Source organism: Grammomys surdaster, unplaced genomic scaffold, assembly GCF_004785775.1.
Source record: "Grammomys surdaster isolate TR1022 unplaced genomic scaffold, NIH_TR_1.0 126048, whole genome shotgun sequence".
NCBI lineage: Eukaryota > Metazoa > Chordata > Mammalia > Rodentia > Muridae > Grammomys > Grammomys surdaster.
In genome coordinates, this window is record NW_021620860.1 from 3705142 (window position 1) to 3717199 (window position 12058).

At 46.6% G+C, this 12058-nt stretch overlaps 1 protein-coding gene across 1 annotated transcript; it reads right to left on the reverse strand.

The window, feature by feature from the left end:
- Nucleotides 1-385: 385 nt before the first annotated feature.
- Nucleotides 386-7554, reverse strand: Gip (gastric inhibitory polypeptide). The gene is made up of 6 exons (XM_028755204.1): nucleotides 7475-7554; nucleotides 6665-6772; nucleotides 3881-4027; nucleotides 2483-2572; nucleotides 1586-1687; nucleotides 386-510 (listed from the first exon to the last, which is right to left on the reverse strand). The coding sequence occupies exons 2-6, from the start codon at nucleotides 6748-6750 to the stop codon at nucleotides 501-503; spliced, it is 435 nt and encodes a 144-aa protein (XP_028611037.1). The 5' UTR covers nucleotides 6751-6772; nucleotides 7475-7554; the 3' UTR covers nucleotides 386-500.
- Between the last annotated feature and the right edge of the window lie 4504 nt (nucleotides 7555-12058).

A 12058-nucleotide genomic window follows, 5' to 3' on the forward strand; every position in this document is an offset into this window, starting at 1 on the left:
AGCAACTTGAAAGGCCTATGTAGTTGAAGAACCTTCTCCTTTTGTGTTTATTTGCTTGCTTTTTGAGGCATTAGGACAGTTTCATATAGCCAAGTCTGGCCTTGACTTCTAGTCCTTCTCCCTTCCTTTCCTCAGCACTGGTATTACAGGCTTGGGAGATCATGCTTCGTTAGCATGCAGGGCTACCATTGTGTCTGTGTGCTTCATTGTTATATACAGTGAGTTAGTCAGAATTCTCTGGTCTGTTGTTTCTAGTATGACTGTAGGTTACATAGAGGAATAACTCGATGAGTCCCTTTTCCTTGGGCACACCCAAGATACACAGAGCCATGCCCTGTGAGTGCTCGGCTGACATTTGAATGAGTTTTCATGGTGGACACCAAGGTTTACTTCAGCTCAAGGCTTTATTGCTTTGATTCTCTCAGAGACTTTGGACCAGGGCGGAAGCAGGAGCTGAGCAAGCGAAGGTCAGAGTCCAGTCCTGCTCCAGGCTAGGTCAGTCACTGGGACCTGGAAGAGGGGGAGACAAGAAAAGAGAGGGGGGAGGGGAGTTACCAACTTGGAGACAGCTCAACAAGTTTATCCTGCTGTCCAGGCATAGATAAGCCACTCACACTTGCAATCGACCTTTTTAAATGATTGATTAGCAGTCAAAATCCTTCACAAAAATACCAAGACAGCACCCCCACCTACCAACAAAGATTTGTCCTCTCAACTGGCTTGATCACATTCTGTGCATGTGTGTGCATGTGTGTGTCTGTGTGTGTGTACCTCTGTGTGTACATACATATGTGCCTGTGCATGTGTGTGTGCACATACACATATGTACAGACCACAGGTTGATATCCACTCTAATTTTTTAAAAGACTTATTTCCTTTTGTTTTATGTGTATGTATTTATGTGTACATACAATGCCCAAAGGGAATCCTCTGGAACTGGAGCGATAGTCAGTGGTTAACTATTGAATAGATTGAATAGGTGTTGGGAACAGAACCCAGGTTCTCTGGGAGAATAACAAGTGCTTAACCACTGAATCATCTCTCTAGCCTTTGCCCTCCTTTTTTTTTTCTTTTGAAACAGGGTTTTATTATTTTCCCTTGATGTCTGGGAACTCACTCTGTAGACCTGGCTGGCCTTGGCCTTAAATAACAGGGATCTTCCTGACTCTGCCTCCCAAGGGCTGGGATTAAAAGTGTATACCACCATGTCCAGTCCAGCAAGCACTTTACCCATTGAGTTCCCTCCTCTCCAATCCTCTTCTCCCTCTTTACCCCTCCCCAGCTCCCAGGAAGTCTGGGTGTGTTTGGGTTTCTGTGTTTTGAATGGAGATTCTTTTCACCATGGGGTTCATGGGTCACTCCACGGTATTTAGACCCTCGCTCTGGAGCAGAACCTAGCTGATGCCCATTGGAACAGTGGTTACAGATCAGGACCATGTGACTGAATAAGAGTTCCTATCCCTGGGAAGGTGCCCTGGCCCAAAGGTTATGAGAGAAAGCTGAGAGGGGAAAGGGCAGCTAGATGAGAAGACAGAGAGCCTAAACTAACAAGCTTGAAACGCCCCCATGGCCCCTTGCTCCCCACCTGAGTCGGCAGAGCCCTGTTTGGTCCACCATCCAGGCCAGTAGCTCTTGAATCAGAAGGTCCCTCAGCACATCTTCATCACTGAGGTTCTTGGGCAAAGAGCTGCAAAGGAGACAGATCGCAGAAATCAGGGTGTTTTGTTTGCAGAGCCGCACTCTGTAGCCTTGGTTGACTCAGAACTTGCTGTGTAACCCAAGTTGGGCTGCCTCTGTCTCTCTGGAGTGCTGGGATTAAAGCATGTGCTAGGAGCAGGGAGCTAACACAGCTTGTTCCCTCTGGATTAGTTCCACTGTCAGATCCTGAGACTCCTTTGTGCAGGGCCCTATCTGTTTCTGCCTACCCAGAGAATACAGGGTCCACAATCCAGGCAAAACCAAACACAATTTTGCAGTGAGGTAGCTCACTGACTCACCTGAAAAAGTCTGGGAGAATGCATTTAGTGACCCCAGAGAGAAAAGTCTGTGAGAACGCATCCCAGTGACCCCAGAGGAAACTTGCCTGAGCCTTACACTAATTACTTGATAGAGTGGGTGGCTGATCTCAGGGGTCTGGATTTGGGTGAATGCCAAGGTCTCCCAGTGATCTCCCAGACAGCCTTCCTGAGATTTGGCAAGGGAGAGCCAGCTCTGGTCTGAGGTTCCTATTCCCCTCTCTCTTGATTCAGGAAATCATGTATGCCTTTAGTCACAGACTTTAGAAAGCCCTCAGGCCTCCAGGACCTTAATCACTGGTTCCCTTCTTAAGTTCTTAGAAAGAGGGGTGCTTACTGCAGGGCTCCTGCCCTCCTCTACCAGGAGAGAGAGAGAGAGAGAGAGAGAGAGAGAGAGAGAGGTGTGTGAAAGAAGCAGCAGGCAGGAGGCTGTTTTCCCCTCCGCCCTCCCCCAACAGTGGACTTACCTCCCCTGTGCCTTTTTCTCATCCTTTCCCTGAGATTGTCCTGCCAGCTCCAAAGCCCGGGCCTCTCTCTGGGTGATGTTGTGTTTCCAGCTGGATTAATGAAGATCATTCAAGAATGAATTGGGTTGGAAGGGACAACTGAAGTGCCCCCACGCAGGGGCACTGGAATCTTCAATACCTCAACAGTAGGAGCAACAGTGCCCTTTCCTGAACTGACACCTCCACACCCCAGCACTGCCTGCGGTTCAGTCTCCTCCATCACTGACAGTTCTTCAGAATCCACCAGACTAACCAAACAGGAGGGAACAAGACTCGGCACAGGTAGGGAGAGACACAGTGGTGGTTTATTTCTGAAGTAGCCACCACCAAATAGACAACCCAGCTCCTCCCGCTTTCATCCCCAAACCTCTGGGGATCCCTCTGCTGCTTCTACCCTTTTCTCTAACTTCTGTAGCTGGTCTCTTGATAATTTGTGGGTTCTTTCTTCCACCCCTTTTACCTCTTTTCTTCCATCTTTTCAACCCCTCTAAACACTAGATAAGAGAGAAAGAACAAAGAATAGAGAGAAAAGAAACAATGTTATCTTTAGACTACTTCCTGCTGATTAGAGGCTTGGAGTTTTTGGAGCAAGTTTGATCTTTGCCATCAGGATATCTAATTTCTTCTTTACACAGGACTACTTACACAGGACTACCATAACCAACAGCAACCAACAACAACCAAGCAATAGCACCCCCCCCAAAAAAAAAACCTTCTTGAGCCTTAGCATTACATACCCTCTGAAAAGTCCCCAGAATTCCAAATATCATACAGAAACTATCTGATGTTAGCAAAATTACAGCCCTGCTAGAGCATGAGGCAAATCATAGTCAGCTGCTGTAAACAATCTGAAGTAGCCCCATATCCCACACCTGGGATTAAAATATCCCACACCTGGGATTAAAATATCCCACATCTGGGATTAAAACAAAGACATATAACTTTTCTGTGTTTTTTTAAAAAAAAACCAAAATTGTCACTACAACTCTCCTTAGAAGTAAAGGATCGGGGAGAGGGGGTTGAAGAGATGGCTCAGCGGTTAAGACCACTGGCTACTCTTCTAGAGGACTTGGGTTCAATTCCCAGCACCCACATGACAGCTCACAACTGTCTGTAACTCCTGTACACCCTCACACAGACATGACATCAAGTCACCAATATGCATAAAGTAAGAATAAGGAAAGGATAGGACACATCCTGTGTCCAGTCAGCCCCAGGGCCCTAGTCATGGCCATTTAATTTTCTCATGCTCACTTATTGAAAGGTATCTGTAGAGTTGTGCACCTCACAGCCTATGTGGTCACCTGGGAGATAGTGTGAACATAGAGTTTGACATGGGGACTGGAGAAAACTACTTACTCATTCTTCTTCCCCTTCTGGGCCAGCAGCCAGTTCACGAAGTCTTGTTGGCGGATCTTGTCCATAGCGATGCTGTAATCACTGATGAAAGTCCCCTCTGCATACCTTGGACCTCGAGGTCGGGGGCCAGCAACTTTAGCATGGGATCTGAGAGGTGAGAGAGAGAAACCAGGGTACCAGTGAAGGGAAGGTAGGGAAATCACATTGGTTGATTCAGTCCTTGGGTTCCTAGTCAATCATAATAGAGTGAACTCAGCTGGGCCTGAGAATGCATGCCTGTAATCCCAGCACTAGAAGGAAGAGGCAGGAGGATCACTGGGAATTCAAGGCCAGCCTATGAGATATAGCTAGATGCCATCTCAAAAATAATAATGTTGATGAAATAATAACAATAGTCAGCACTCAGGAGGCACAGACAGGTAGCTCTCTGAAAGTTCAAGGTCAACCTGGTCTAGGTCAGCCAGAGCTACATAGAAAGATCATGTCTCAAAAACATAATAATAAAAATAAAAACTATTATTACTAATTAGTATTATTACTAATCATTACTAGTAACTAATTGCTAATAGTGTTATTGCTAATAATATATTAGTATTGTTATTACTATACTATCTCTAATAACAGTGAGCTCAGGGCTGCTGAGACTTTGGAAAATGAAGGAGTTTGCTGCCAAGCCTGACAACCTGAGTTCCATCCCCAGGACTTACATGATGGAAGGAGAGATCCACTTCCTACAAGCTCCATCCCAAAGAAAGAAAGAACAAAGAAACTGAGTGCCAGATGTGGTAGCACCTGGTGTGATTTCAGTGCTTAGGAGCTGGAGCCAGGAGGATCTCAAGTTCTGCTGTTTACATTTTATTCTATGACTGTGCTGGAGGGTTTCCCGTGATGGAGGGTTTCCCGTGATGGAGGGGTTCCCGTGATGGAGTGCATGTGGAGGTCAGAGGACGCTTCTATGGAGGTGTTTCTCTCCATCCACCTTGTCATGAGTTTTGTGGGTTGAACTTAGGCTGTCAGACTTGCATGTGACTTTACCTGCTTAACCAACCATCTCACTTGCCCCAGATGCCAAAGATTTAAACTACTCCTGCTGCATAAACAGACCCTGTCTGTCTCACTGTAACAACACCAACAATGACAGTACTTGGTAAAGTCACAGAGAGTGTTTTGTATGACTCAAGAACTGTATAAGCCTCTTTGGTTTGTATTGTTTGAATACTGGGGAATGAACCCTGTGCCTTGTGCACATTGGCCATATGTCTTAGCACTGAGATATATCCCCAGTCTATATAAGCCTTTTAGTAATTATCCTGCCATGGCCCTAGGAGACAGATCCTGTTTGTATCCCATCTGTCTCTCTCTGTCTCTCTGTCTCTCTGTCTATCTCTGTTTCTCTGTCTGTCTCTGTCTCTTTGTCTCTGTTTCTCTCTGTGTGTCTCTCTATCTCTCTGTGTCTCTCTGTGTCTCTGTCTCCTCTCTCTCTCTGTGTCTCTCTATCTATCTCTCTCTCTCTCTCTCTCTCTCTGTGTGTGTGTGTGTGTGTGTGTGTGTGGTACTGGGATCAAATTTTACTGCTCTCTGGGTCCCCATTTTGTGCATGAAGAAAACAAAGTCTCATGCAATACACAGGGCAGATCCAGGATTTACCTAGTCAATTTAGACCCAGGTTTCTGGGAGGAGGCGTTGTTTGTTTGTTTGTTTGTTTGTTGTTTTAGTTCTAGGGATGGAACCTATGAGTCACACATGTGAAGCAAGTGCTGTACCACAGAGGAGTGCTCCCCAGCCCCAACTCTTTGGGATTTGTTGTTGTGTTGTTTTTGACTGGTTTGTTGTTATGGTTCTGGGAAGCAAGGTCTCTTGTATCCTAGGCTGGCATCACACTATGTAGCTGAAGTTCATCACGAACTCCTGATCTTCCTGCTGTCTCACCCCAGTGCTGGGATAAAGGCAGCAGCACATTGGCTCCACGAGTCTCCATTCTTTATTGAGATAGGGTCTCACTCTGTGGTCCTGGCTGGCCTGGAACTCAGCATGTCTGCCTCTGTCTCCAGAGTGCAGGGAATGAGCAGAATGTGCTATCATGCATGGAATTTGAGTTTTTGTTCTTAACATCCAACACGATCTGTCTCTCCTTGTAAGTGCTTGTGTTTCTGGCAGCTTTCATATTTTACATGTGCCAACTGTGCACGGTACGTGGATTATCTATCCTCTATCCTTGCATCTTAGAACGATCAGTTCTGCATTGACAAATCTCTGCCTTGGTTCCCAAACACAGTGTCTGGTCTTGTTAGCCTAGGTTAGCCTCAAACTTTCAAACCTCCTGCCTCTACCTGCCAAGTACTGGGGTTACAGGAGCGAGCTGCCATGCTCAGTGATGGCTTTGGTCCACAGTACTCTGTAATATGTCTATGTGGTTCTTTTCTGTGTCTGCCTTGGTCAATGTTCTCACTGAAGGCCAGGAGCCCCCTGTGGACCTTTGTTCACATGAATTCTGACCTGTGTGTGGTGCTCACAAAGCTCCTATGAGATCTGAGGGAAGGCACACCTGTGTCAATGATGCCTCTCAGTCAACAAAAAGCCCTTCCACAGACCTAGCTAACCATAGTCTCTCTCTCTCTTCAACAGGGATTGTTAATAAATAATTCTTTAATTCTGTCTCATGGCATGCTCAGGACTGGCTGACCTTCCTTACAATCAATCCTCTCTATCTGGAGTTCCTCCCTTCCTTACCACCCCTATTCCAAACCAGCTTATATCCCAGCCTCTGTACCCCATAACTCCTACCGGAACTCAACCTCTTCCTTTTCACCCAGCCCGCCAGCCAGGAACAGGAGCAGCAGCAGCAGAGAGCAGGTCTTCAAAGCCACCATCTTCCTAGATTGTGTCCCTGAGCTGCAAAGAAGAAGGGGCAGTGTTATACTGAGGGGGGAATCCAGGAGGCCACTTGATGCTGGGGCCTGGGTGAGTGTGGCAGCTGGTGTGGGGCAGGAGCAGGAACAATCAAGGGTGCTGGGCATTATGTGAAGTGAATGGAAGGAACATGAAGCCTTAGCCCAGAGCTGATCCTGCTGTGTAGATCTGGAGCAGGGTGGGATGGAAGCTCCGGGAAGAGGAAAGCAGTGAAGGCCTAGGTGGTGGGAACTCCTTTCCTGGCTCATTACCAGACATCACAAGGATAGGATTTGGCAAGATTATCCTGGTAAAGCCCTAACTAAGTTCATAGCAGCCCACCTTCATGCTTCCAACTGTTATTAAGCTATCACATCCCTCCCCTAAATGAAAGTCACACCCAAAACCATCCTGTTACACACACCTCCTTCTCAGGATTAACTCTCTCAACTCTTCCTAATGTTCCGTCTGAACTTCTTCAGGGGTCTGGACACATTAAAGTCTTTAGGAAAGATAGCAAGTAGTGAGAAACCTTTGCTTGAGATCCCTGAAGACCAGAGCTAGCCCAAGGCAGTGAAACCTGGTCTCCTAAGAATCTCTTTGTACTATCTTCTGGATTCCCCTGGAGATAAGGAGAGAGAGTAAGAAGCCAGGAGACCCACTTCCTCCTGGGCTAGCCCGGGCTTATCCCAGCTTCTTTCTTACCCAACAGCTCTTTGTAATTCTTCCAGGAGAGCAGGACGAGGTCCCTTCCTCCTACCTGTTGACTCTCAGGATCTTCCCTCAGACCCTGTCTTAGCTTCCTTATATCCAAGCACCACAGACCTCTAATTAACCTGAAAGCCTCTTATCTCTGAAGCTCAAACCCACTGCTCCTGCCCAGTGAACCCCATTACACACCTAATCACTTTTTCCTTTGCTCCTGGGCTGTGCTAATGGGTGATTAACATTTGGGTATCTCCAGCTTTATCTGGGACCTGCCTGGTGGGCAGGGGAGCCTGAACACCCCCTTTCCCTCCCCTCTTCTTTTCTAGGCACAGGGCCTGCTGTTCTTTACCTTACTTCCTGTTGGATACTGTGGCTAGAAAGGGTTGCCTTGGTCAGGGTCAACTGGGGTGGCACTCTCTGAGGGAAGGGACACCTCCATAAAGCCATAGGTGACTTTTGAGGGAACAGAAGGGAGAAAAGATTAAGGTAGTCTGAATCCCAAATGTGGATGTTAATGGATAAGGGCAGCACTGTGGAAGTGATGCTACCCTGAGGTCAGTGTCTTGAGAGTTCCTAGTAACTGGGGGTAAACTTAGAGTTTATGGTCGTGTGGTTCCTACTTGGGGCAATATGAATGGAATAACAGAGGACATTTGTATGTTGGAGGCTCAAGAAAGATATAACTCCCTCCACAAAGATCTATCTATCTATCTATCTATCTATTTATCTATCTATCTATTTTTTTGAGACAGGGTTTTCTGGTGGTCCTGAAACTTGTTCTGTAGACCAGGTTGGCTTCTACTTCCAGAGTACTGGAATTAAAGCTGTATAGCACCACTGTCCAGCTAAGATATATATATATATATTTGTGTGTATGTGTATATTCATATATATTATTAATTTACTCATATGACTGCTTTCCCTGCACATATGTCTGTGTACCACGTACATGCCTGGGGCCTGAGGAAGTCATGAGCTTCCATATGGATGCTGGGAATCAAACCCAGGTCCTTTATAAGAATGAAAAGTGCTCTTAAACACTGAGCCAACTCTCCAGCCATAAGATATTTGTTTGTTTGTTTGATAAGTAGCCCAGGCTGGTCTCAGATTTAATATGTAGCTGATGTTGTCCTTGAACGACTGATTTTTCCTCTACCTTATAAGTACTGAGATTGTGCAGTGCTAGGGACTGAACCCAGGGCTAGGTAAGCATGCTCTCAATTGTTAAGTCCTTAGTAGCTCTGTGTAAAGATTTATAAGCCAATCATGGTGGAGTATGCCTGTACTCAGAAGGTTGACGAAGGAGGGTTGCTGAGAATTTGAGGCCAGTCTGGACTATACAATAAAGCCATTTCAAAAAAATAAAGAAAGGCTGGGCATGGCATGGCAGTGGATATTGGTAACCATGGCGTTTGGGGACAAAGGTAAGAAGATTCTGTGGATCTGAAAATAGCAAGTGATACATAGCAAGACCCTATGTCAATCAACTTTAATGAAAAGAAATATCAAGGGGCTGGAGAGGTGGCTTAAGAGCACTTGTTGCTTTTGTGCAGGACCCCAGTTTGGTTCCTAGCACTCACATGGTGGCTCACAGCCATCTCTAACTCCAATTCCAGGGAATCTGATGCTCTCTTCTGTGGCCCACTACATGTACATGCATACAGTACACAGTACATGCACATGCACACACACACACACAAAACACCCATATACATAAAAAATAATCTGTAAAAACAAATTTAAAAATATTTTTAAAAGCTGGGCTTTGGTAGTGGCACATGCCTTTAATAATCTCATCACTTGGCAGAGGCAGAGGCAGAGAGGCAGAGAGGCAGAGGCAGAGGCAGGAGGATCTCTGAGTTTAAGGCTAGCCTGGTCTACAGAGCAAGTTCCAGGACAGCCAGGGTTGCACAGAGAAACCCTGTCTCTAAAAGCAAACAAAAGATTCTTTTTAAAAAGAAAAATCAAGAGCCTGTCTTAGAACATCTAACTTAAATAACAAAAGCCCCTCCCCTAACATCAAGACCCTATCTCAAACACAACCCTGCTCAAAAATAGAAACAAAAATATGTATGAAACCCAAGCCCCTCCTCAAACACCACACAGCCTGTCATCCTGTCATGTCCTCTTTTGTCACAGGTCCTTCGGAGGTCAATCACTTCATCCTTGGGAGCTGAGTAAGGGCCTCTATCCCTTATCAGTCAGAAGGTTCTCTAGGAGGAGCCTTGATATTAGAACCATGTCCTCTCAGCATAGTGAGGTTTCCTGGAGTTCAAGGCTGTCTCTCCCAGAGTTCCAGAGACCCTTGAAAAGCTTTATTTGCTTTTCAGTTTAGGACCTGGCTCTGGCCATATGGTGCCGACTCCATCTTTGACAGTCCCAGAAGGCCTTTTTCTTGGGCCCTTTCCCCCATTCTTCACTCATCCTGGCCATTGGAACCCTTAACCTAGTAAGCTCATGGCCTGCCTATAGCCCCAGGGCCCAACGGAGGTCACGTTGTTACTCTGCTGGCCTCAGTGGAAGATCTCATATGGAGTTAAGTGTCCTTGTGGGATGAAAGGTCGCTGGACTGGAAAGACTGCTCCCTTCTGCCTCCTGGAAACCTGGCCCGCCTACTCAGCCATCACTTAACATTTAGACAGCCTTCTTCCCTGGGAGCAAGCTCTGCACTGTATCTCCCAGCTACCAGAGGGGCTAAGATTAGATGTCAGGGCAGATTTAGCTTCCAGGGGAGAGGCAGGGGCTGCTTGAGATTTTGCACGGTGCTGAGTAACATAGTTAATGGCATTGTGAGGTTTGTATCAAAGCCTGGGCACTCCTGTCTGAAGGCAGAGGGTACCCCAAAACAAGAGATACCATTCTCTGGGCCCTAGAATCTGATGCTAAGGAAGTCAAGGAAGACTCTGTGGTAAGTCCCTAAGACCATGAGAGCCGCTGGGTCCTCTGTGTTCTGAGAGGATGCCTTCGCTCCTTTCTGCCAGTCTCTGCAGCCGTCTCCCGGCTGCCCCTTGACTTCTTTGCTGTTGCTGGTTTTTTTGCTTGTTGTTTGTTTGTTTTTAACTATTATTGTTTGTTTGTCTGAGATAGGATGTTGTATGAGCCTTGGCTGGTCTGGAACTAGCTATTTAAACCAAGTTTGCTTCAAACTTGTGGTAATTCTCCTGCCTTAACTTTCTCAGTACTGGCAATACAGGAGTGTGTTTCCACGTCTATTGTCTGTTTCAGACAAGAGTCTCAGATAACCCAGGTTGGCCTCAAACTAACTAACTCGGGTTAGTTAGTTAAAATAGTTAGTTAGTTAAAATGGGTTTGGCCTTCTGAGTCTCTGCTGCTGTCTCCCAAGTGTTTGGATTGCAGGTATGCACTACCATACCCAGTGTTTTGTTTTTCTTTTAGTTTGTTTGTTTTTGTTTTGTTTTGTTTGAGAAAGGGTCTTACTCTGTAGTCTAGGCTCTCCTGAAACTCACTATGTAGCCCAGGCTGGCCACTTCTAACCAAGAGACATCCTCTAGCCCCAGCGTCCTTCCATGTTGGAAGTACAGGGACTAACACCCAGCTTGTTTGGTTTTGGGGATAGAATTTTGTTTTGTAGTTCAGGACGGCTTCAAACATCTGGTCCCCCTACATCAGTCTCCCAAGCGCTGGGATTGCAGGCACGTAACACCATCAAAAGTCTCCTCTTGATTGTGAAATGGTCCTTATGCCCGGAAATGGGCAAATCAAAGAGGATGTGTCCTGGGAAGGGCAGGTGGTGGGCTGGAGTCTAGAAGTTTCTCCACTTCTCAGGAGCAACAAAATCAAGAGGAGAGGACCAGTAAAGACCAGAGAAAATCCAGACACCCCATGAGTCCTCAAAGGGCCTCTTGGGAAGCAAGAAAGCAGAGAAGCTGATCCTGGAAAGTGTGTGGAAGTTGCAAAAGTATGGTAGAATTGTTTCCTTTTAATTGTGGTGCTGGGGATCAAACCCAGGACTTTGCAAATGTTAACTAAGCACACACTCCACCACTTGGCTCTGCACCCTTAGCACAGGCCTGCTGGACTTGATCAAAATGGTTCAATAAATCCAAGTGACAGCTCAGTAGACCAGACCACACCAAATGGAGGAGCAGAGCTCCGATGCTCAGAGCCCTGTGTGGTCTCAGGTTGGGGGTGGGGAGGGTCAGAAGGGAGCAGAGTTGCCTTCTGCCTATTTCACTACAGAAAAGTTTTGGTTGTAAGGGGTCAAAGGACGCCGCTGGCACTGTGAGTCACAAGGACACCCTAATTGGCCCTAAACTTAGGCAGGTGGAGAGAATCCATAGGAGAGGTGATATTAGGGAACCCTGAAAATTAAATGTTCAAGATGAGGGTCGAGAGGCTAGCCTGGGCTACAGTATGAATCAATCTCTCTCTCTCTCTCTCTCTCTCTCTCTCTCTCTCTCTCTCTCTCTCTCTCTCTCCCCCCCCCCCCCTCCTCCTTTCCCTCTTCCCTCCTCCTCTGAGAGGGGTGGGGTGGGGTGGGATGGCATGTACAGTGGCGTGAAGCAGGCTCTCACTTCCTGGCCCCTCCTGGATTCTGAGTTGGAACAGGAGCTTTCTCTC